General features: G+C 37.7%; 1 protein-coding gene across 2 annotated transcripts in view; it reads left to right on the top strand.

Moving 5' to 3' along the window:
* KLHL13 (kelch like family member 13) overlaps positions 1-25,056 on the top strand; it is a 201,033-nt gene that overhangs the window by 76,497 nt on the left and 99,480 nt on the right. For both annotated transcript variants that reach the window (XM_040265128.1, XM_040265131.1), the window contains exon 2: positions 5,048-5,121. In XM_040265128.1, the coding sequence (XP_040121062.1) occupies positions 5,072-5,121 (50 nt within the window). In that variant the 5' untranslated portion in view covers positions 5,048-5,071. The remainder of the gene's footprint in view (positions 1-5,047; positions 5,122-25,056) is intronic.

Below are 25,056 nucleotides of genomic sequence, written 5' to 3'. Positions count from 1 at the left end.
ATGCTGGGAGAGATTGGGGGCAGGAGAAGGGGACAACAGAGGATGAGATGGCTGGATGGCGTCACTGACTCGATGGACGTGGGTCTGAGTGAACTCTGGGAGTTGGTGATGGACAGGGAGGCCTGGCGTGCTGCAAAACCCCAAAGCCCCATGGATGGAGGAGCCTGGTAGGCTGTAGTCCATGAAGTTGTGAAGAGTCAGACATGACTGAGCGACTTCACTTTCCCTTTTCACTTTCATGCATTTGAGAAGGAACTGGCAACCCACTCCAGTGTTCTTGCCTGGAGAATCCCAGGGACGGGGGAGCCTGGTGGGCTGCCATCTATGGGGTTGCACAGAGTTGGACATGACTGAAGCGACTTAGCAGCAGCAGTAGCAGTAGCTGCAGCAGTGTTGAGTATCATTTTGTGTGCCTTTGGCCATCTGTATATCTTCTTTAGAGAAATGTCTATTTACATCTTCTGTCAGCTTTATTATCTCACTGTACTTAATCAAAATTTTAGTTGAAGACTATGATTATAGAAACTCTTAAAATTTCTTTTATATAACATCAGCTTAGTTCATAAGCAGGGCTTTCCTTACATGGTGTGAAATTGGCTTTTCATCTTTTGCCCAATTTTTTTTTATTGAATTGTTCATTTTTTTAAAATATCGAGCTGTACAAGCTATTTGTATATTTCAGAGATTAATCCCTTGTTAGTCACATCATTTGCAAATATTTTCTTCCATTATGTAGATTGTCTTTTTGTTTTGTTTATGGTTTCTTTTACTGTACAAATGCTTTTGAGTTTAATTAGGTACCATTTGTTTATTTTTGTTTTTATTTCCATTACTCTTAAGAGACAGATCCAAAAAGATCGATTTATGTCAAAAGTGTTCTGCCTATGCTTTCTGGTGGGAGTTTTTTTTTTAACTTAATGCTTTTCAGATATACCTGCTCTAGTATCTCCTGTTACTAAAACAAAGTGAAACAAAACATTATCTACTTCCATCCTATATCTCATTCCATGTGTTGTTGTGCTTGGTCGCTCACTTGCGTCCAAATCTTTCTGTTCCTGTGGACTGTAGCCTGCCAGTCTCCTCTGTCCATGGGATTTTCCAGGCTACTACCTATTTATATATCATGCTAAGTAAGTGTTGTATGTGCTTATTTCCTGTCTTCATTCTCTCTTAAACTCACAATAATGAGCCTTTTTGTCATCATTCCATGTAAACAGTTCTTATCCAGGTGACCAGTGACCTCCCAATTACCACACCAAGTCATTATTCTCCATTTATTACTTAACCTCTCAGCAACATTGGACACATTTGGTTACCTTCTAAATTACTTCCTATAACACTTTTGTTTACCTTCTAAATTACTATACCTCTTTGGTTTTCCTCCTCCCTCATGGCTACTCCTCATGTCTTTTGCTGCATTCTTGCTAGCTTTGTTTCGAAATAAATTGAATAAAAAAAGTTTAGGATGAAAAGTGACCATCTCTCGCTGCCACCCTCAAAACCCATATCCCCTCTCACTAATAAAAAATATAAACAGATTTCATTTGTGTGTGCATGTTTGTGTAAATTCTATGATGGGAACAGTGACTCATTTTAAATTACAATTATTTGCTTATTAATGATTCTTATTTTCTGTGCACCTTTTGTTTATATTATTTGCTCACTTTTTCTATAGTGTTTTACTGATTAAGTGTGTAAGTTAAAATCATTAACTGTTTGTCGTGTATTGTGAATTTTTTTCCTACTTTATCAGATGCCATTTGACTTTGCGGCATTTTTAAAGTACAGAGTTCTAATTTTTTGCTATAATCAGCTTTAACAGTTTTTTTCCTTTATAGTTCCTGGCCTCTAGGTGCTGCTTACCTTCTCCACTGAATCATAAATAATTTCACTTGAATTTTCTTTGGTCCTGCTTCAAAGCTTCCTTTTTTTTACCTTTAAATCTTTTATCCTTCTGGAATGTATTCAGTGTATGAAATGAAGAGGTGTGCATCCTATTTATTTTTCTAAGTGACTACCTGATTGTCCCCCAATCATTTAATCATCTCTGTTTCTCTTGTTTGAGGACCACCTTCACTATAGAGTAATTCCCTGGTGTATTTGAATTACTCCCAAGTTATTAAAAATGTATTTATTTCTGTTTTATTTTTTAAACCACTGCAGTGTGACACTCATATGGAACTACCCTTGAAAAGAGATCATATGGACATTATAGCTGTCAAATCATTTAGCTGTATATTACTTTGGGCAGAAAGTGAAACAGTTGAATACTCTGACCACTCTTCTTCTAAACTATCCTTCTTTTCACATTTCTCTTAGTTTCCCTCCTACCTATTGTCTCATTTCTTTGCTAGCTTGTCTTCCTCTGTTTCTTGCACCAAAGTGTTCATTGGATTTGCACTTTCTCCTGGCATGAGTAATACTTCCCCATCTCATCCCTTGAGCTGTTATTTAACTGGCTAAATATTCCTGTGTTTTCATTTCTACTTCCAACCTAAATCTAGAACTATATTTCCAATTTTCTATTAGATACTATATGATGTGATCTGGGTTATTTCAATATGTCTATACAAACCATTGTTGTCCTTGTTTTCAGTGTTTTTCTTTCTTTCTATACCCTACCTCACTTGCTAACATCACCATTTCCTCCTGTTACTTAGATTTTGTCTTTGATATGTCTCCTTATCCCTTTAAAATCTGTCAGTAATCTGTCACAGGTCCTAGTTCTTCCTTCCTATTCTCATAGTCCTTGTCTGTGCTTTCATTTCATGCCTTCATTTTGGAAGTAGTTTTTTATCAGTCTCCATATTTCTGGTCGCTCTGTCTCTGGTCCAGCCCCACATTACAGGCAGTGTTAATTTTCTACTACATATATTTGATCAGACAAACCCCATGTTTAAAAACAGTTGGTTTCATTTATATCCTGTATAAGTTGATCACATGCACTTACTTCCTCTTTTTTCCTAACTCCATTAAAATGAGAGTAAAGAAATGGAAAAATTCAAAAGGACAAAGAGAACAAGAGTGGAAACACTGACAGATGTGACATTGGAACTATTTTATTTTATTTTTTTTACTTTTGGCAAAAGAAGTTACAACTCCAGTATCTTCCCCTACATGAACTTTTGACAGAAACCAACTCATTCTTCCCGTAGAATTCCTAGTATTTCAAGACTTGGAGGTGCCTGGTCTGCAGAAGGCAGGAATGAGTCATGAGATTGAAAACACGGGCTGTTCTTTGAAAGTCTTTAAAATAAGTGGCTAATGTCCCCTGTACCCACTCTCTGCTCCTCTGGACACCAGAGGGTTATTATCTGGAGAATTTGACGGGAGAGCCCTAGACTCAGAGATCCAGGTGCAGTAAGTGGATTGCTTAAAACAATGGGATTACATGAAAGTTTGCATACCTAATTTGGGGACCTCTATGTTCTACCCTAGATATAATTGGTAAGATGTTTCATGAATTATTTTCACATTCCCAGATTCCTAACGATGATCTAGATATAATAGGTTTTCTCTTGGCACACCCTCTAAGAAATCAAGTAACCTAATAAGCAAAATGAAAATTTTCTCAACGTCTCAAAACTCTAATTGGTTAAACATTTTCAGAAAAGGTAAGTCAAAAGTCAGTTGATTTTGAGATGCTTAAAATATTTTGTTTAGGCTACTCAGTTTCTTTACTTGATTATAAATTTACTTGATTATAATTTACTTGATTCTTTATAGGATTATAAGCAGAAAAATGTGATTGTGCAAATAAATGTAAATGCTGTGTTTTCATTTGATTTGTTTCTTTTTTAGAGTTTTGAAGACCCAAGAAATAGAGTATAGTTGACCCTTATACAACACAGCAGTTAGGAGCACCAGCCCCCAAGCAGTTGAAAATTCTCTTATTGCGATATATCTGTCTCAAAAAAAAAAAAAAAAAGAATTGATAAATTGCCCACCCATGGATGGGAAATTGAAACAGTTTGGGTAGAATCAGGACTCAAACCCTAGTTCTTTTGATTCCATATTGTGATCTGTAATCAAACACAAACATTTCCCCATACTTAAAGACCTATACAATAAAAGTGTGCATACTATATTTATTGAAAAAAGTCCACATGTAAGTGGACCTGCATATTTCAAACCTGTGTTGTTCAAGGATCAACTGTGCTTTTTTCTCTTCTGCTGTTTTGCTTTTGTCCCTAAATTAAGGGACAGGAAGAAGGCAGGGAACAATTTTCCCCTCTAGCTTCATTATTTTAGGTATTCATGTAGTTTTGTAACAAGCATAATTATATGAACAAACTAAATTGGATACTGTACATTTTTACTTTCCCAATGCAATAAATTGATTTTATTAATAAACATTTATGTATACACTTTTGCTTCCCAATATATTTGAAATTAATAGAATGTATTAAATACATTCTTTATCGCCAATGCAAAGCATCCACACTACTAAAAACATATAGTTACTACCACCCCACCTGCTCTTTCCCATAAAAGCAACATTCCTACCTCCATTACCTATTTTATATCTTTAAGATTTAAAAGTCTCTAAAAGCATCTCTCTATCCTTACTTTTGAGCAATTGCTTGGAAAATTATGGGCCCTCCATGTGGTCCCCACAGGCCTCAAGTCCCTCTGGTAACTTGGGATTCAACGCCGTCTCTAAATCTGCTTGTCAAATGTTTGCTTCAGCTTTTTGCTTCTAGCTTCTGTGTCTCACCCAGCTTCACACAGACTCCCCCAGGTCTTCTGACTCTCATTTAATCCAACTTCCTGTTTACATAGCGGTTTTTCCATGGTTAATTGCTGGCTAATGATTTCACATGAAATTAGCTAGTACTCTTTTAATGATTCAGTACTGAATTTTGTAGGTATTTTGACTATTGCAGATTCAGTTTCTTAATCTTCATAAGCTGTAATGTGGATACTAGATACATGGATCTACATTTTGCTTATCACAAAGTATGTAAAATATTACAAAGGTAGTATAATGTGAAAATTCAAGTATTGATTTTCATAGTAAATATTGACTTCTTTTCCTCCTGCACAGGTCATTATCCAACTTTTAGAGGTGATGGATCATCTACATAGAGGGGAATCAATTGCTGCAATACTCCGTAACCGGTATATTTATGGAAGCAGTTTACCTTATAAGTTATATAATGTCTCTTCCATTTGTTTATTTACCTAACATAAGTCGGTACTCAGTAAATATTTGTTGAATATCTGATATAAAATTAAAATATTTGCTATATGAGTAAATAAAAGAATGCCTGAGTGACAAATGGAATGAAGAGAATGTTAATGACTGTATTCTGAGCTAATGAAAAAATAGAAAATATAACTAGAAATCAAAACTGGTGGACATTGTGAACACCTGGAATTCAGTCAGTGGAGCTATTGATGTGAGTTTTTGGTTTTAAAGCATATCAATGAATAAATAGGGCTTCCCTGGTAGCTCAGCTGGTAAAGAGTTCGCCTGCAGGAGACCCCAGTTCTATTCCTGGGTTGGGAAGATCCATTGGGGAAGGGACAGGCTACCTACTCTAGTATTCCTGGCCTTCCCTGGTGACTCAGATGGTAAAGAATCCTCCTGCAATGTGGGAGACCTGGGTTCGATCCCTGGGTTGGGAAGATCCCCTGGAGGATGGCATGGCAACCCACTCCAGTATTATGGCCTGGAGAATGGAATTCAGTCAGTGGAGCTGTTGACGTGAATTTTTGGTTTTAAAGTATATAGGTGAATAAATACTGGTATCCATTGCTTACAAATAGATGTCTCAACAAAGTATTTTTTTAAAAATAGTATTGCCTGTGATTGAGTGTGCATTGCTGTTATTTGAAATTTCAGTTAAAACTTTTTCAGGGACTTATGAGAAATTCAGAGCTGCTTCTGTCAATTTAGGATTTTAAACTCGTGGTTTAAAGAAATATGGCCTTCACTTTGTTGGTGTGTGGAGAGCAGGAGCTTGTCAAATAATTCAAAGTATAACAGTTCCTGTATTGAAATTTGTATTGAAATACAAATGTAGGATTTTAACAATTTCAAAAATATAATATTTTTGTTACTCAATTCTAAGGTACTTTAAAAATAGCTTCCCTAGTGGCTCAGAGGGTAAAGCATCTGCCTGCAATGCAGGAGACCTGGGTTTGATCCCTGGGTTGGGAAGATCCCCTGGAGAAGGAAATGGCAACCCACTCCAGTGTTCTTACCTGGAGAATCCCATGGACCGAGAAGCCTGGTGGTCTACAGTCCATGGGGTTGCAAAGAGTCGGACACGACTGAACGACTTTACTCACTCACTCATTAAAAGACTATGGAAGGAGGGGAAAGGTTGAAGTATGAAGGGGACATATATAAAGTCATTGTTATTTGAAAGATACCATGTTAGGAATTTTGCATAGTATTCCCATCAAAGGAAAATCATATGAAGAGTACATGCTTGTTGGAATGTGGGCAAAGGGCTGTAAGGTAGACTTATTCAGAGATACTGGACACAAGGAAGTCATTGCAGGAATACTGCATGGCCATATAGAAGAGAAGAGTAGATTGCAGGGGTAGATTTCTAGTGGGGAATTAAGATTGCAGAGTTCATGTGCTGCTGAATTCAGGGGTCTGTATCACACATTTGGAAGAGTAACTAGTAGGAGGGCAGCATTTCCTAAGCTTAAGTTGATAACTGAGGTAGTTATAGCACAGAGGAATTTGTTTCCATTATTATTATCGAGATATAATTACATGTAGTAAAATACAGAAACATTTAAATATACATCTGGATTTATTTTTATACATGCAAACATCCAGGTAACCACAACCGAGGTCAAGATATAAAACAGTTCCATCGCTCCAGAGAACTCCCTTGTTCCCCTCTCCAGTTCATGGCTCCTCCCCGCCTACTGACTTGTGTATCTTGGGTTCTGTTGCTTGTTCTTGAACTTCATGTAAATGTAGTCTAATACTGTGTATTCTTTTGTGTGTAGCTTCTGTTGTTCAAAATAATGTTTTTGAAATCCATCATTATTGCAGGTATCAGTAATTCCCTCTTTTTATTGCTCTGTAGTAGTCCCTTGTTTAAATATACCACAATTTATCCATTTCTTGTTGAGAGTCATTTAAGTTATACTCATTATTTGGCTATTATGAATTAAGCTGTTGTTGATCTTTTTAGCAAATCTTTTTGTGGCCATATATACTCATTTCCTTTGGCTATATACCTAGAAATAGAATTGGTGGGTCATATGTGTATATATATTTATTTAATTTATTTGACATCATTAGAAACTGCCAAACACTTTTAAAGAAGTTATACTAGTTTCTTCTCAGACCAATAAAAAGTGAGAATCTTTACAAACTCTTGGTGTTTTAGTTATTCTCTTGGGTGTATAGTTGTTTCCCACTATGGTTTTCACTTTGCATTTTCCTCATGTGAAATGATGTGAGTTTGTTTTTGTATGTTTGTTAGCTATTTGTCTATCTTTTAGAAGTATCCAAATCTTTTGCCCATTTAAAAATTGATTTTTTTCTCTTTGAGTTTTAAGAGTTTTTACTGTTTTTCTTGGTATTTAGATACATGTATTATGACTATTTTCTTCCATTCTGTAGCTTCCATCCCATTTCTTGTTTGTGTCGTTTGGTGAGCAGTTTTATTTTTGTTTTATTTTTATGAAGTTCAGTTTGTCACTTTTTCTTTATGCTCAGTCATTTTTGTATCTTTCTGAGAAACCTTTACCCTCCCAAATTTCAGGCTTTATTCCTGATGTTTTAGCCCCTGCATTGTAAGTGCATTCTTAACCAGAAACTTAAATAAATGGACTTGTGACATGTTTGTATACACAAATTGTAGACCAGTTTCCTATTCTAAATAAAAAAGAAACCAGATACATTTAGGAATGTATGAGAAGTATTAACCCTTTGTGACTAGGAAAGTTTTATTCCAGAGTGTGAATTGTTAATACCGTGAAAGCTACTCATATGATGCAGTCTGTCAGTAGATTTCCTAAGAAATAAAAGATACAGTAAATGCTGAAGGTGTTTGAAAAAATTCATTGCCTGTTTTAAGATTTAGAGTTAGTGAGTGATAGAAAGTTGTACTCTTAACAAGAAAAATAATTATCTGTCTGAAACTAACAAATAAGCATCACACTTAATGATAAATATAAGAGTTGTTCCTTAAGCAGCAACAAAACAAAGATGCCCTCTATCACCATCTTTAAATATGTATCTGTAAACTATGGCCAGTGTCAGTAAAGAGGCATGGTTCACAGGAAGGAGGAAACAAAATGATCAAGTTTTAGAAGATAGGGTCATGTACCTACAAAAGCTAAGACTTAAAAACAACTTCTTTGTTCACAGAATTTTAATATAAGTTCTAAAATGTAGTTGGATATAAGGTAAAAATTACAAAACAATACCTTTTATCTGTATCAGACATAGCCATTTAGAATATATAATGGGGACTTCACTGGTAGTGCAGTGGATAGGAATCTGCCTGCCAATGCAGGGGACACAGATTCAGTCCCTTATCTGGGAAGATCCCACATGCCATGGAGCAATTGAGCCTGTGCGCCACAACTCCTGAGCCTGCACTCTAAAGCCCACGAAGGTGCAAGTACTGAGCTTACGTGCTGCGACTTCTGAAGCCTGTGTGCCCTAGAGCACATGCTCTGCAATAAGAGCTGCCACCACAATGAGAAGCCTGCACACTGTGAGGAAGAGTAGCCTCCACTCACTGTAACTAGAGAAAGCCTGGGCAAAGCAATGAAGACCCAGCACAGCCAAAAATGGATAAATAAATAAATAGAATATATAAGAGAAAACATTTCATTTACAAAAGCCATAAAATTTAATTGTTCAGTGTTAGTCATTAAGTCGTGTCTGACTCTTTGTGACCCCATGGACTATAGCCCACCAGGCTCCTCTGTCTATGGAATTCTCCAGGTAAGACTACTGGAATGGGTTGTCATTTCCTTCTCCAGGGAATCTTCCTGACCCATGGATCAAACCCAGCTTTCCCACATTGCAGGCAGACTCTTTACCGACTGAGCCACTAGGAAAGCCCTTTAGTGATAAACCCAATAAAAACTTCTAAGACCTATGTGAAGAAACTTTAAAAATTCAACTGAGAGATAAGAAGGAAGTTTTTTTTTTTAATGGAGAGACATTGTATGGTCCTTGATTAAAAGACTAAATTTTGGGAAGAGACAAACTTCCCAAATTGTTTTATAGATTTAATACAAACTTAGTAGGAAATATAAAATGTTATCAAGGTGACTTTTCAATAAGATAATAAATGTATGGAAGAAATGTATTCCCACTGTTTAATATAATGTCTGGCATGTGTAGTAGTAATTATTGGTCAAAAAATTCTAATGATTTTTTCTGCTTATAATTCAGCAAACATTTATTGTGTAATTACTAAGTGCTAAACATTTTCATTAGCTATTTTTGGCTGTGCTGGGTCTTCGTTGCTGCATGTGGACTTTCTCTAGTTAAAACGAGAAGTGGCTACTCTCTAGTTATGATGCTTGGGCTTCCCATTGCAGTAATTTCTCTTGTTGTAGAGCAAAGGCTCTAGGGCATGTGGGCTCAGTAGTTGCAACACACAGGCTTAGTTGCTCCACAGCATGTGGGATCTTCCTGGACCAGGGATTGAACCCATGTACTTTGCATTGCAAGGCAGACTCTCAACCACTGGGCTACCAGGGGAGCCTTGATGATGACTATATTAAAAATGATGAATCTTTGTTCTTATTGAACTTATATTTTGATGGACATTGGGGTGGAGTCAGACAAAAACCAAATATGTATTTATATATGAGAAAGTTAATGCAGAAAACTAATAAACAAGTTAGATAAAGACTTAAAGGTGGAGGTTTGCAGTGCAGAATAGCGTTAATCTTCTGTTAGTCTTAGATGTTTTTAGTCTTGCAGTCTACCATTCATCATATGTTTTACCATGTTAAAAGTTTTATTCCAGTGATTCATCTGGTATAGAGAGAGGTCAGCCATATATGACTTGCTGTGCTGCAAACATCATCTCAGTTTGAGCATCTTCCTCACATTGACAGTACACGTTACACACTGTCAGGGAGGGCACACTTTGGTAAGAGTTACCCAGTTGGTGGTATGTGGTGGTGTGTTCTGTTGGGGTTCCTAGCTGTAGTAAGGATTTCTGCAATGATGTAGAAAGCTCTGACAGTGTTCCAATTTTCTAAAAAGTATTCTTTGGTAAATAAAACAGAGCGTATAGTATTGTCTGGTATTTGCAACACAGGAAAAAGAGTGCCAGACACTGTATAATTGGATTTTCATCCCTTTAACAAATATTATGCACCATTTACTTTGCAAGGTGTTAGGGATATGGCAGTGAATGATAATACATGGTTTCCTGTCAGTTAGGTGACTACTGTAGTAGGGAAAATAAGAAATGAGGAGAGTCTGAACAAAGGTGGTGGCAGAGGAAATGATGAAGAGTGGGAAGAAGCTGTGAAATATTTGGGGTAACTTTAACAATGCTTAGTGTTTAACTAGATTTTTCACACTCCAATCAATATGATCTTTTAAAATTGCTTATCTGATAATGTGGTCCAGACTGCCCTTTCCTGTCTCCAGCTATTGAAATCCTACCTGTTCTCCAAGACCCTCATCAAATTGTATGCCCTGTCTATCAGCCTTCCCTGATCAATCCAAGCAGATAATCAAAAGAAAGAAAGAAAGTGTAGTCCATAGTCGTGTCCAGCTCTTTGTGATCCTATGGATTGTAGCCTGCCAGTCTCCTCTGTCCATGGGCTCTGTCCATGGGATTTTCAGATGATCAGGAGAGTCTCTTTTGTCTGTGAACCATTTTTTCCCTGTAATGAATTTTCTCATATTTGGTTCAGCATTGAAGTAATTTGAGCATGTCTTTGCTTACAGCATCATTAAGAGAGCTCTTTCAGAGTGTGACTGCCTGCATCTAATGCATATTTACATCACATTGTATATAATGCAGGGTTTTGTACATAATAGGCATTCATCAAATATTTACAGACATTATAACATGTATCAACAATTATTTGTTGCTTGTGATTTTATTTGCTTAAATTGTTTAGGGTAGTTTTGTTTTCCACAGTCAACTCTTACTAAGAGTTAAGTAATTGGATATTAAACAGTAATCATTAAATTGTAAAATAGACTAATGAAATTTATTACAGATTTCTAAGAATAAGCTCACACTTTTTTATCTGGCTTAATGTATAATCATTTCTTTTATATGTTGAAAATTTACTACAACAAAATATGGCTCATAATTAAGAAAAAATTTTGTTTTCTTCTCAAAGCTAGCATATAAAAGTATGTGCGTTCTATAGAACCTTAATTATTTTTAAAACTATGGAAACAGCTATAATCATTTCTTACTATATGATGTCAAAGGAATATAGGGCTTTAAATCTGGTCATTTGATAGTTTAACATATTGAGCCTTTACTATTTATCAAGCACTGGTCTCATCTGTAACATTTAAGGATTGGAAGATCCTGACCTTCCTTTTAGTTTCAAAAGTCTGGAATTATATCTTTAAACCTAAGCACATAGTAGGTGATAAACAACACGTCTTTGATTAACCTTGAAAATGGTCAGTCATTGAAGATATCCTTTTATTACTCTTTTCACAATTCAACTTTTTAAACTTCTATGAAGATAGGGTTTTCTGTGCTTTCTGAAGATTAAAAATTTATGAGAATCTAGTTTTACCTTTGCTAAATTGAGTCAATGATTATAATGTTAAATCTTTGGCTGGAAGATGCCTATAAGCATTATAATATGAGGATAATGCACAAATTTCTGAGACCAGTTACATTTTATACTATGGACTTTTATTTTGGCTCAGAAATTCTGTAAATCTTGGGTTACCTATTATTAGTGTTGTAATATATTGCAGTATATGCGTGTTTATCAGCATATTTGTTCCTTTCACCAAAGAGTTACATATCTTTATACAAAGGGCATGGAATTGTTAGTAATGTTTGCCTGTTTGATCTTTCTAGAGAATTTTCTAGGCCATAGAAAGTGTCTCTGTTTCTGGGGAGAGGAATTATTACCCTGATTCCTCTCTCTGTGTATTGAATATTCCTGTTCATGATTCTATGCGTAGTCTACACATTCTTTCTGGGCCAGCTCATCTACAGCCATTATTTCAATTCCAAACTGTATGTGAAGACCTTAACATTTCTATTTAACATTTAAGTCTTTTTCATGAGTTCCCCAACTAAAAAATTCTGTATTCCTCTCTCTACTAGTTTTTCATTTGTTTTGACTTTACAAATAATTCATATTTATTATGGAACACTTAAAATAACAAATTATATACGTGTATGCAGAGAAAATAATCACCAGAAGTAACTCTCTTAAACCCCCTAATGCATTTTCACTCTGTTTTTTTGGTGTGTTTTAAAATGTAACTGAAGTTATAATTATTGAATATGATATGGTATATGTGTTTAAGAGCAGAAGCTTTGAAATCTTCCAAATACAGGTTCAAATCAAACTCTACTACTTACTAGCTGTGTGAACTTTGGAAAGTTTCTTAACCTCTCTGAATGTGTTTCTTCATCTATAAAATAAAAGAGTATCATTGTTTTGGATTGTTCTAAGAATAAAATAAAATTTAGTAAGATAGTCACATTTCCGGTACATGGTAAATTCTCAATAAATGGAAGAACTTACTGTTTTATTATACTTTATATCATGTCTGTATCCTACTGTTTACCTTAGTTGTATCATGAACATTTTCACATGTCAATAAAAACTTGTAGTAGCTATAATAGCTGCAAAGTATAAACTCTTTCATGGTACAAATGATTTCTTAACATTAAATATTTAGGTTGGATCTACTTTGTGGGTATTACTTGTGTTAGTGTCTACCATATCTATCATATTTTCTCTCACTTTAATATTTGTTATCTTTTTTCTGTTACTTAATTTATTTTAAACTGTATCAGACTTTCTCTTTACTTTCTCTGATATACATTTTAGTTGTTATTCTGGTTTAGTTTCCTGGTAGTTGGCCAGTATAATTTATTGCTTTCCTCATCTGATCATGTTATCTTATTTGGCTTCCTCTTCCTGCTTTATTGATTCTTGTTCTCCTGAATGTTTTCTTGTTCTCCTAAAAGTGCCAAAAGCTTTCAGCATTGTTTTCTGACTCCTGTATGAAAACATTTCCAGAATTCTGCTCTTTCTCTGAGCATTTATGATGACAGATCTCTTTTTCCTTGTTTTTTAATACATTTTCATTACCCCCATGCTAATTGTTTTTCTATTTGTTTATTCTCAGAGGAAGAAAGATTCCTTGAATGGCCTTTGTAATGGCTGTTCCCTTTGTCTGTTCCCTCATGGTCTTTGTGTGGCTGGTTCTTCTTTTCAGATCTCCACTGAAATATCCACTTAAAGATTTTCTTTGACCACCCACTCTGAAGAGGCCGCTTGTTCAGTGTCACACTCACCTAATTCCATTCTCTGCATGACTCATCACTATCATTATTAGATATTTTCCTTCTTTGTTTATTATCTGTTCCCTTTTGCTAAAATAGAAGCTGTAGGAGGGCAGGGATATTGTCTGTCTTGTTGATTAGTTTTATCACCTACCACCATGTCTTGTACATTTTAGTTGTACAGTAGGTATTAATATTTGCCTAATGAATGAATTAACCATTGCCCCTCTATGTGCTCTTGCGTACTAATCCAACCCCTTCCTCAGAGTTTTACCCATGATAGAAATAAATTAAATAAATAAATAAGGTAGGAAAGACAGTTCTTCCTTGAAGGACAATTCCAAATTATATATATGTTATCAGTATATGTGTTTGTATGTATTGAGTAGGTCAAAAACTTTGTTTGGTGTCCATAAGATGTTACAGAAAAACCCAAACAGACTTTTTGGCCAACTCAATGTATATTTCCCCCTCCAGCAGATAGAATTTCATCTGTCTCCCTTCTTGAATGTAGACTTAATGATTTACTTTCCAAAGAGATTGGAAAGGAAAAAATAGTACCTTTATGGTGAAGAAATCTGGCAAATACTCCCTTTGGTAGACTTAATAGTGGCCCTCCAAAGATATCTACATGTTAATCCACAGAACCTGGGACTGATTCTATGTGGCAAAACTGGACTTTGCATATATGACTCAGCTAAGGATCTTGAGATGGGGAAGTTATCCTGGATTATCTAGGAGAGCCCACTGTAATCACAAGGGTCCTCATGAAAGAGATGCAAGTGGATTCAGAGTCAGAAAAAGGAGATGTGATCAAGGAAGGAGAGTTTGGAGCCATGTTTTCTGAAGATGGCAGAAGGTATCGTGAGCCATAGAATGCAGGTGCTCTCTAGAAGCTGGAAAAGACAGACAAATTCTCCTCCCTAGCCTTGCCAATACCTTGATTTTAGACTTCTAACCTCTGAAACTATAAGAGAGTCAATTTGTGTTGTTTAAAGCTGATGCTGTGAAAGTGCTGCACTCACTATACCAGCAAACTTGGAAAACTCAGCAGTGGCCACAGGACTGGAAAAGGTCAGTTTTCATTCCAATCACAAAGAAAGGCAATGCCAAAGAATGCTCAAACTACCACACAATTGCACTCATCTCACATGCTAGTAAAGTAATGCTCAAAATTCTCCAAGCCAGGCTTCAGCAATACATGAACCATGAACTTCCAGATGTTCAAGCTGGTTTTAGAGAAGGCAGATGAACCAGAGATCAAATTGCCAACATCTGCTGGATAATGGAAAAAGGAAGAGAGTTCCAGAAAAACATCTATCTCTGCATTATTGACTATGCCAAAGCCTTTGACTGTGTGGATCACAATAAACTGTGGAAAATTCTGAAAGAGATGGGAATACCAGACCACCTGACCTGCCTCTTGAGAAACCTATATGGAGGTCAGGAAGCAACAGTTAGAACTGGACATGGAACAATAGACTGGTTCCAAATAGGAAAAGGAGTACATCAAGGCTGTATATTGTCACCCTGCTTATTTAACTTCTATGCAGAGTACATCATGAGAAACGCTGGGCTGGAAGAAACACAAGCTGGAATCAAGATTGCCGGGAGAAATATCAATAACCTCAGATATGCAGATGACACCACCCTTATGGCAGAAAGTGAAGAGGAACTCAAAAGCCTCTTGATGAAAGTGAAAGAGGAGAGTGAAAAAGTTGTCTTAAAGCTCAACATTCCGAAAATGAAGATCATGGCATCTGGTCCCATCACTTCATGGGAAATAGTGGCTGACTTATTTTTGGGGGCTCCAAAATCACTGCAGATGGTGACTGCAACCATGAAATTAAAAGACGCTTACTCCTTGGAAGGAAAATTATGACCAACCTAGATAGCATATTGAAAAGCAGAGACATTACTTTGCCAACTAAGGTCCGTCTAGTCAAGGCTATGGTTTTTCCAGTGGTCATGTATGAATGCAAGAGTTGGACTGTAAGAAGGCTGAGCACCAAAGAATTGATGCTTTTGAACTGTGGTGTTGGAGAAGACTCTTGAGAGTCCCTTGGACTGCAAGGAGATCCAACCAGTCCATTCTGAAGGAGATCAGCCCTGGGATTTCTTTGGAAGGAATGATGCGAAAGCTGAAACTCCAATACTTTGGCCACCTCATGTGAAGAGTTGACTCACTGGAAAAGACTCTGATGCTGGGAGGGATTGAGGGCAGGAGGAGAAGGGGACAACAGAGGATGAGATGGCTGGATGGTATCACCAACTCGATGGACATGAGTTTGAGTGAACTCTGGGAGTCGGTGATGGTCAGGGAGGCCTGGCGTGCTGCAGTTCATGGGGTCGCAAAGAGTTGGACACGACTGAGTGACTGAACTGAACTGAAAGCTGTTAAGGTTGTAGTCATTTGTCACAGCAGTAATAAGAAATGAATGTATCCAGAGTCTGGCACACAGGCTTCCCAGTATATTCCAATAGTTTAAATTTCTGACTTGGCATGGCCACAAGAGAGGTATCAGGAGCAGCTGTAATGATCCTTCTGTAATGTGAATAGGTGTGTTCATATCATCTCCTTGTTTAGATTTCTTCACTGGCTCAGAGTGTGGCAAGGCCTGTCATGCAGCTCCTCTCTGCCTCCCCAGCCTCATCTCCTGCCTATAGCACATACTACAGCCTCCCTCAACAATGGGAGGTAACACGTTCCCTTGTGTTTCCATCCTTCTTTCTGGTATGCCTTCTCGCTGGTTGTTGGCCTAACCAACTCCCATTTATCCTTCAAGACCCAGCAAAGGTCTTAACTCCTCTATAATACCTTCACTAACATGAACTCCTTTCCTCTTCCAAACAGAATGAGGTCTTCTTTTCTTATGACTCCCATAGTAGTAACAACTCATTTCAATGGTGGTGGTAGGGTGGGATCTTTAATTGCAGCATGTGAGATCTAGTTCCCTGATTGGGAATCGAACCTAGGCCCCCTGCATTAGGAGTGTGGAGTCTTAGCCCCTGGACCACCAGGGAAGTCCCCAGGTCAAGGCATTTCTGCTGTATTTTGAAAGTGCATATGTATTAACTAATAGGTTAAATGCTATAAATGAATTGGGAACTTGGAAGTTGACAAAAGTAAGCTTTTCTTTAAAAAGTTTTCACTTCTCTCCATTTCCCATCTTTCAGTTTTTCCCCCTTTTCATCTTCCCAACAAATCCAGTTGCATGGAGAGTGTTGAAAGATTATATAAAATTTCCAAAGCCTCCTGAATCACAGTTGGGTCAGGGGTTATGTGGGACCCATGGAACAGTTCAGAGCCTTACATGATGTGGATGCTTTTTAAAAATATACAGTCAGACAACAAAGTTTTCCTTTATCTTCTGGTCATCACTGTTGTGTGACATGTTGACTTCCCATCTCCTAGTGCTTTTCTATCATCGCTTTATTTGAATTTTTTAGTAATTTTATTTATTTCTTTATTTTGGCTCTGCTGGGTCTTCACTGCCGCATTGGCTTTTCTCTGGTTGTGGTGAGTGGGGGAATACTCTAGTTGGGGTCAGGGCACAGGCTTCTCATTGCGGTGACTTCTCTAGTTGCAGAGAAGTGGCAGGAGCTCTAGCATGCATGGGCCCAGTAATTGCGGCTCCCAGGCTCTAGAGCACAGGCTCGGTGCTTGTGGAGCATGGGCTTAGTTGCTCCTCGGCATGTGGGATCTTCCCAGATAAAGGATCAAACCATGTCTCCTGCATTGGTGGATGGAGTCTTTACTACTGAGCCACCAGGGAAGATCACCCCGCCCAACCATTGCTTTATTTTAAATTAAAACGAACAGAAAAAGAGTCATACCTTTTCTTTTTCCTGGAAGGAAGCTCTACTCTTACTTTGGATTATAGTTTCTGTGCCTGCTTTTGGGTTTTAGCTATGGCAGTTTCAAGCTTTGTGACCCTCAGGCAGCCCTATTTTGGGTCTCCTCTTAGAGTCCAAGGCCTTAATCTGCCATTGAGGGAAAAGGAAATGTGTCCTTCTCCCTTCCTGGGTATATTATGAAGTAAATTCTCCTGAAGGTGGAGACATTTTCCTGTATCAGCACAGCATGACATAGATGACACAGATATGAGCTCCCGATAGCTAGAAAAAAAAATTCTCTGGTGATTTTAGCAATCTGTTTTCCGGGAAACAAAATAACAGAGACAGCAGAGTTAATTTGAATTAAACTTGTTGTTTTTGACAGGAGCTGTGCCTAGATATAGACAGTGTCATTTATTTTTCCTGGCACATTATTGAAAATAGTATTATGTAACTTCGTCTGAACTTGTCTGAGATCAGCCATTGTCCAGAGTTGGCAGGTCCCTCGGGTTTGGCTTAGCTCCCAATTTTGTCTTCTCAAGTTTGGGTGGCTCTCTGAGTCAGTGGGAGGCCACTTAGAACATACTTTTCTCTCTAGGTTCCCCGAGGCAGGGCTAAAACCAATATGGCCTCTAGGGAGAGAAGAGCTATTTGATCTTTGGACCCTAGAGTCTGCCTCTTCCTGTTACATTTATCCTTTGACCATGTGACATGTAGGGCAAAGTACATAAATATTAGCTCTTAATCCCATACTCCTATCCTTTCCCTTTAAGGACAGTTCATTTACCTGAGAGACCCTTCTGCTGAAAAGGCAGAATGCAATCCTGAGTTTGAAAAACCCTGTTTTCTAGTCCTGCCTCTGCCAACAGTGGCAATTTATTTAGCATGCTACCCATTTCTTTCTTTTTCTTTCTCTCTCTCTTCTTTTTTCCAAACAGAAATATTTTCTTTCTCCTGTCTTGAAAATAATGAGATGATATGCTTGAATTACTTTCTTCTCCCTGGAAGGCTGACCCTACAGCAATTCAAGTTGATTTTTGAAAGGAGTTGAGAACAGAGTTAAGACTGCTTGTTTTTCTAAGAATAGTTGTGGCTCCACAAAAAAGAGACTGCATTTCTTTAAAGACAGAAAAAGATTGTAGAGATGTTGTTCAACCCTCTTAAATGTAAAAGGCAAGGAATATGATATGCAAAGATGAGAGACCTTTCCAAGTTCACACAGCACGGGAAAGATCCAGGACATCAATACCCAGGTTTTCTGATGCAAAGTATCATTTTTACCTCAGATACCTACATTTTGCATATTTAAAGCAAAAAAAAAGTAGTTTCTATAATAAAATGTTTTCTGCCAGATTTTCAGTGTTGTTTGGTACATAAATTTTATATTTATAGTTAATTTGGTATGTAGTCTATAATTATATGTATAAAATACTTTTGGCTAAATAGTTCAAGTAGTTTCTTTTCTGTGGGATGGATAAGTATTAATAAGGGAATTAATACTTACATCAATTATAATAAGGGAATAAGTCTTCATCTAATAATCAGTGGCAAGCAAGGAGGTAGATAAAAATATTACTAGATGGAATCTTAACCCTGTCTGTGTCCTGAACATCACTGAGTGCTATTCTAGCATATTAGTTGGACATAAGCATATACTTAATGACATATCCACATCCAGGCACAACTCTTGCTGTTAAAAACATTGTTAGTTCAATTTCAGCTCATTCCCCTGCCTCAGTGATTTTGTTTTCTCTAAAACAGATTGCTAAAATCATCAATTTCTTTACAGTTGTCTATAGCCCCACATGGGCTTTCCTGGTGGCTCAGCGGTAAAGAATCTGCAGGAGACATGGGTTTGACCCCTGGGTCAGGAAGATCCCCTGGGGAAGAAAATGGCAACCCACTCCAGTATTCTTGCCTGGGAAATCCCATGGCCAGAGGAGCCTGGTGGGCTGCATTCCATGGAGTCACAAAGAGTCAGACACGACTTAGTCACTAAACAACAATATAGCCCTATATATTAGTTTCCTCTTGCTGTAACGAATAACCACAATCTCAGTGCTTAAAACAACACAGATTAATTATCTTGCAGTTCTGGAGGTCATGGGGCTAAAGTCAAGGTATAGGCAGTACTGCGTTCCTTTTGGAGTCTTTAAGGGAAATTCTGTTTCCTTGCCTTTCTAATCTTCCAGAGGCTGCCTGCACTACTTTGCTCTCTTCCTCCATCTCCAAAGCCTGCAACAGTGGGTTGAGTTTGTCTCATACCTCATCCCTTGGCCCTCTTCTGCTTCCTTCTTCTGTTTTAAGAATGCTTATGATTACATTGAGCCTACTTGAATAATCCAGTGTAACACCCCCCCCCACCGCGTTTCCTAGCCCTTAATTTAATCACATCTGCACTCCATTTTACCATGTCAAGTAATATATTCACAAACTGGGGATTAGGCAGCGTTCTAAGGATTAGGCCATTGTCTTGTTCACCACACTCAGTATCCATGTCTACTCTGTCAATACCGTGCTGTGTGTTTGAGCGTGTTAAGATAATGGATCTTTTTCAGTTTTAATAATTATTTTCTAAAACATTTATCACTAATTCTTATTCTAGTGCCCTTCATGTACTTTCCTTACCTTATTAAGATGATTTTTACACATAATAGGTGAAATACATGTATATATATGTATATGAAAATTATAGAAATTTTGAAAGATGTAGAAAAGAAAATAAATCTCACATTATCCCACCTTATCTAAGGTAAACCAGTTATTGTGTTGGCATATATCCGTTCAGTTGTTTTCCCGTGCATATATTTTACATGATCATCATGTATGTACAGTTTTCAGTTATACAAAGTGATACCATTAACACTTTTCACATCGTTAACCATCTACTTAATAATCACCTAATGAAAAAAAAATAGCATTTTAAAATAAAATTGATCCATGTATAGTATAAAATTGGGAAAATGCAGAAAAGAATATAGAAAATAATTTCAGTATTTAAATTCACTACTCTTTTAACATTTAGATATATTTCACTCATTTTTTTCCGTTTCTTTCTTAAAGCAAAATTAGATTCCTACCTTACACATATTTTTATGTCATGTATTTCTCTAATAATGCAGTGTTAATGTTTCCCCATATGGGCTTCCCTGTGGCTCAGATGGTAAAGAATCTGCCTGCAATGTAGGAGACCCAGGTTTGATCCTGGGGTTGGAAAGATCCCCTGGAGAAGGAAATAGCAACCCATTCCAGTATTCTTGCCAGGAGGATTTCATGGACAGAGGAGCCTGGTGGGCTACAGTTCATGGGATCACAAAGAGTCAGACACGACAGAGCAACTAACACTTTCACTTTCATATTACTATTAAATATTTTAAATGGTTCATTTCAAAATAAGTCACATTGCAAAATTAATATATCTCATTATTTTTAAGAACTAGGTACTTTCATGAAAAGAAAATTTATATCAATCAGTTTCAGTACTTGGTTAATATTTTGGTCTATATTTATATTAAATGTATATATGATTGTTTTTATAAAATATAATAGCTATTATTTTATATTTTCATTTTTCATGTAATATATCAGTATATCTTTCTATGTCCCTATTCCTCTTCAGCATTTCTCAATACTTATAAAATGCTATCTGGAACATAATAAGCACCCACATATTCCCTCATATAATTGTTCACATCAGCCTCCTTATTAGTATTCATTTCAGTTAGTCACTCAGTCGTGTCCAAATTTTGAGACCCCATGAATCACCTCCCTGTCCATCAACAACTCCAGGAGTCTATTCAAACTCATGTCCATCGAGTCGGTGATGCCTACCAGCCATCTCATCCTGGGTCATCCCCTTCTCCTGCCCCCAGTCCCTCCCAGCAGCATCTGAGTCTTTTCCAATGAGTCAACTCTTCACATGAGGTGGCCAAAGTACTGGAGTTTCAGCTTTAGCATCAGTCCTTCCAATGAACACCCAGAACTGATTTCCTTTAGGATGGACTGGTTGGATCTCCTTGCAGTTCAAGGGACTCTCAAGAGTCTTCTCCAACACCACAGTTCAAAACCATCAATTCTTCAGAGCTCAGCCTTCTTCGAAGTCCAACTCTCACATCCTACATGACCACTGGAAAAACAATAGCCTTGACTAAACGGACCTTTGTTGGCAAAGTAATGTCTCTGCTTTTGAATATGCTATCTAGGTTGGTCATACTTTCCTTCTAAGGAGTAAGCGTCTTTTAATTGCATGGCTGCAATCACCATCTGCAGGGATTTTGGAGCCCCCAAAAAAGTCTGACACTGTTTCCACTGTTTCCCCATCTATTTCCCATAAAGTGATGGGACCAGATGCCATGATCTTCATTTCTCGAATGTTGAGCTTTAAGCCAACTTTTTCACTCTCCACTTACACAATCAGCAAGAGGCTTTTTAGTTCCTCTTCACTTTCTGCCATAAGGGTGGTGTCATCTGCATATTGGAGGTTACTGATATTTCTCCTGGCAATCTTGATTCCAGCTTGTGCTGCTTCCAGCCCAGTGTTTCTCATGTTGTACTCTGCATATAAATTAAATAAGCAGGGTGATAATATACAGCCTTGACGTACTCCTTTTCCTATTTGGAACCAGTCTGTTGTTCCATGTCCAGTTCTAACTGTTGCTTCCTGACCTGCATACAGGTTTCTCAAGAGGCAGGTCAGGTGGTCTAGGATTCCCATCTCTTTCAGAGTTTTCCACAGTTGATTGTGATCCACACAGTCAAAGGCTTTGGCATAGTCAATAAAGTAGAAATAGATGTTTTTCTGGAGCTCTCTTGCTCTTTTGATGATCCAGCGGATATTGGCAATTTGATCTCTGGTTCGTCTGCCTTCTCTAAAACGAGCTTAAATATCTGAAATTTCAGGGTTCACATATTGCTGAAGCCTGGCTTGGAGAATTTTGAGCATTACTTTACTAGCATGTGAGATAAGTGCAATTGTGCGGTAGTTTGAGCATTCCTTGGCATTGCCTTTCTTTGGAACTGGAATGAAAACTGACCTTTTCCAGTCCTGTGGCCACTGCTGAGTTTTCCAAATTTGCTGGCATATTGAGTGCAGCACTTTCACAGCATCATCTTTTAGGATTTGAAATAGTTCCACTGGAATTCCATCACCTCCACTAGCTTTGTTCGTAGTGATGCTTTCTAAGGCCCACTTGACTTCACATTCCAGGATGTCTGGCTCTAGGTTAGTGATCACACCATCGTGATTATCTGGGTCATGAAGCTGTTTTTTGTACAGTTCTCCTGGGTATCCTTGCCATCTCTTCTTAATATTTTCTACTTCTCTTAGGACCATACTATTTCTGTTCTTTATTGAGCCAACCTTTGCATGAAAAGTTCCCTTGGTATCTCTAATTTTCTTGAAGAGATCTCTAGTCTTTCCCATTCTGTTGTTTTCTTCTATTTCTTTGCACTGATCACTGAGGAAGGCTTTCTTATCTCTCCTTGCTATTCTTTGGATCTCTGCATTCAAATGGGAATATCTTTCCTTTTCTCCTTTGCTTTTCGCTTCTCTTCTTTTCACAGCTATTTGTAAGACCTCCTCAGACAGCCATTTTCCTTCTTTGCATTTCTTTTCCATGGGGATGGTCTTGATCCCTGTCTCCTGTACAATGTCATGAATTTCTGTCTATAGTTCATCAAGCACTCTATCAGATCTACTCCCTTAAACCTATTTCTCACTTCCACTGTATAATTATAAAGAGACTTGATTTAGGTCATACCTGAATGGTCTAGTTGTTTTCCCTACTTTCTTCAATTTCAGTCTGAATTTGGCAATAAGGAGTTCATGATCTGAGCCACAGTCATCTCCTGCTCTTGTTTTTGCTGACTGTATAGACCACATCCAAGGTAAGAGAAACCCAAGTAAGACAGTAGGTATTGTGAGAGGGCGTCAGAGGGCAGACACAGTGAATCGATAATCACAGAAAACTAGCCAATCTGATCACACAGACCACAGCCTGTCTAACTCAGTGAAACTAAGCCATGCCATGTGGGGCCACCCAAGATGGACGTGTCATTGTGGAGAGGTCTGACAGAATGTGGTCCACTGGAGAAGGGAATGGCAAAACACTTCAGTATTCTTGCCTTGAGAACCCCATGAACAGTATGAAAAGGCAAAACGATAAGATACTGAAAGGGGAACTCCCCGGGTCAGTAGGTGCCCAAGATGCTACTGGAGATCAGTGGAGAAATAACTCCAGAAAGAATGAAGGGATGGAGCCAAAGCAAAAACAATACCCAGTTGTGGATGTGACTGGTGATAGAAGCAAGGTCTGATGCTGTAAAAGCAATATTGCATAGGAACCTGGAATGTTAGGTCCATGAATGAAGGCAAATTGGAAGTGGTCAAACAGGAGATGGCAAGAGTGAACGTCAACATTCTAGGAATCAGCGAACTAAAATGGACTGGAATGGGTGAATTTAACTCAGATGACTATTATATCTACTACTGTGGGCAGGAATCCCTTGGAAGAAATGGAGTAGCCATCATGGTCAACCAAAGAGTCCGAAATGCAGTACTTGGATGCATTCTCAAAAACGACAGAATGATCTCTGTTCGTTTCCAAGGCAAACCGTTCAAAATCACGGTAATCCAAGCCTATGCCCCAACCAGTAATGCTGAAGAAGCTGAAGTTGAAGAGTTCTATGAAGACCTACAAGACCTTTTAGAACTAACACCCAAAAAAGATGTCCTTTTCATTATAGGGGACTGGAATGCAAAAGTAGGAAGTCAAGAAACACCTGGAGTAACAGGCAAATTTAGCCTTGGAGTATGGCATGAAGCACGGCAAAGGCTAATAATTGAGTTTTGCAAGAGAATGCACTGGTCATAACACTCTCTTCCAACAACACAAGAGAAGACTCTACACATGGACATCAAGAGATGCTCAACACTGAAATCAGACTGATTATATTCTTTGCAGCCAAAGATAAAGAAGCTCTATACAGTCAGCAAAAACAAGACTGGGAGCTGACTGCAGCTCAGATCATGAACTCCTTATTGCCAAATTCAGACTGAAATTGAAGAAACTGGGGAAACCATTAGACCATTCAGATATGACCTAAATCAAATCCCTTATGATTATGCAGTGGAAGTGAGAAATAGATTTAAGAGACAAGATCTGATAGACAGAGTGCCTGATGAACAATGGACGGAGGTTTGTGACATCATAGAGGAGACAGGGATCAAGACCATCCCCATGGAAAAGAAATGCAAAAAAATAAAATGGCTGTCTGAGGAGGTCTTACAAATAGCTGTGAAAAGAAGAGAAGCAAAAAGTAAAGGAGAAAAGGAAAGATATAAGCATCTAAATGCAGAGTTCCAAAGAATAGCAAGGAGAGGTAAGAAAGCCTTCCTCAGTGATCAATGCAAAGAAATAGATGAAAACAATATAATGAGAAAGACTAGAGATCTCTTCAAGAAAATTAGAGATACCAAGGGCATATTTCGTGCAAAGATGGGCTCGATAAAGGACACAAATAGTATGGACCTAACAGAAGCAGAAGATATTACGAAGAGGTGGCAAGAATACACAGAAGAACTGTACAAAAAAGAGCTTCACAACCCAGATAATCACGATGGTGTGATCACTCACCTAGAGCCAGACATCCTGGAATGTGAAGTCAAGTGGGCCTCAGAAAGCATCTCTACGAACAAAGCTAGTGGAGGTAATGGAATTCCAGTTGAGCTATTTCAAATCCTGAAAGATGA

This window comes from Oryx dammah, unplaced genomic scaffold, assembly GCF_014754425.2.
Source record: "Oryx dammah isolate SB20612 unplaced genomic scaffold, SCBI_Odam_1.1 HiC_scaffold_23, whole genome shotgun sequence".
Taxonomy (NCBI): Eukaryota; Metazoa; Chordata; class Mammalia; order Artiodactyla; family Bovidae; genus Oryx; species Oryx dammah.
The sequence above is the reverse complement of the archived record's forward strand: the minus strand, read 5'-3'. Positions and strand labels throughout refer to the sequence as shown.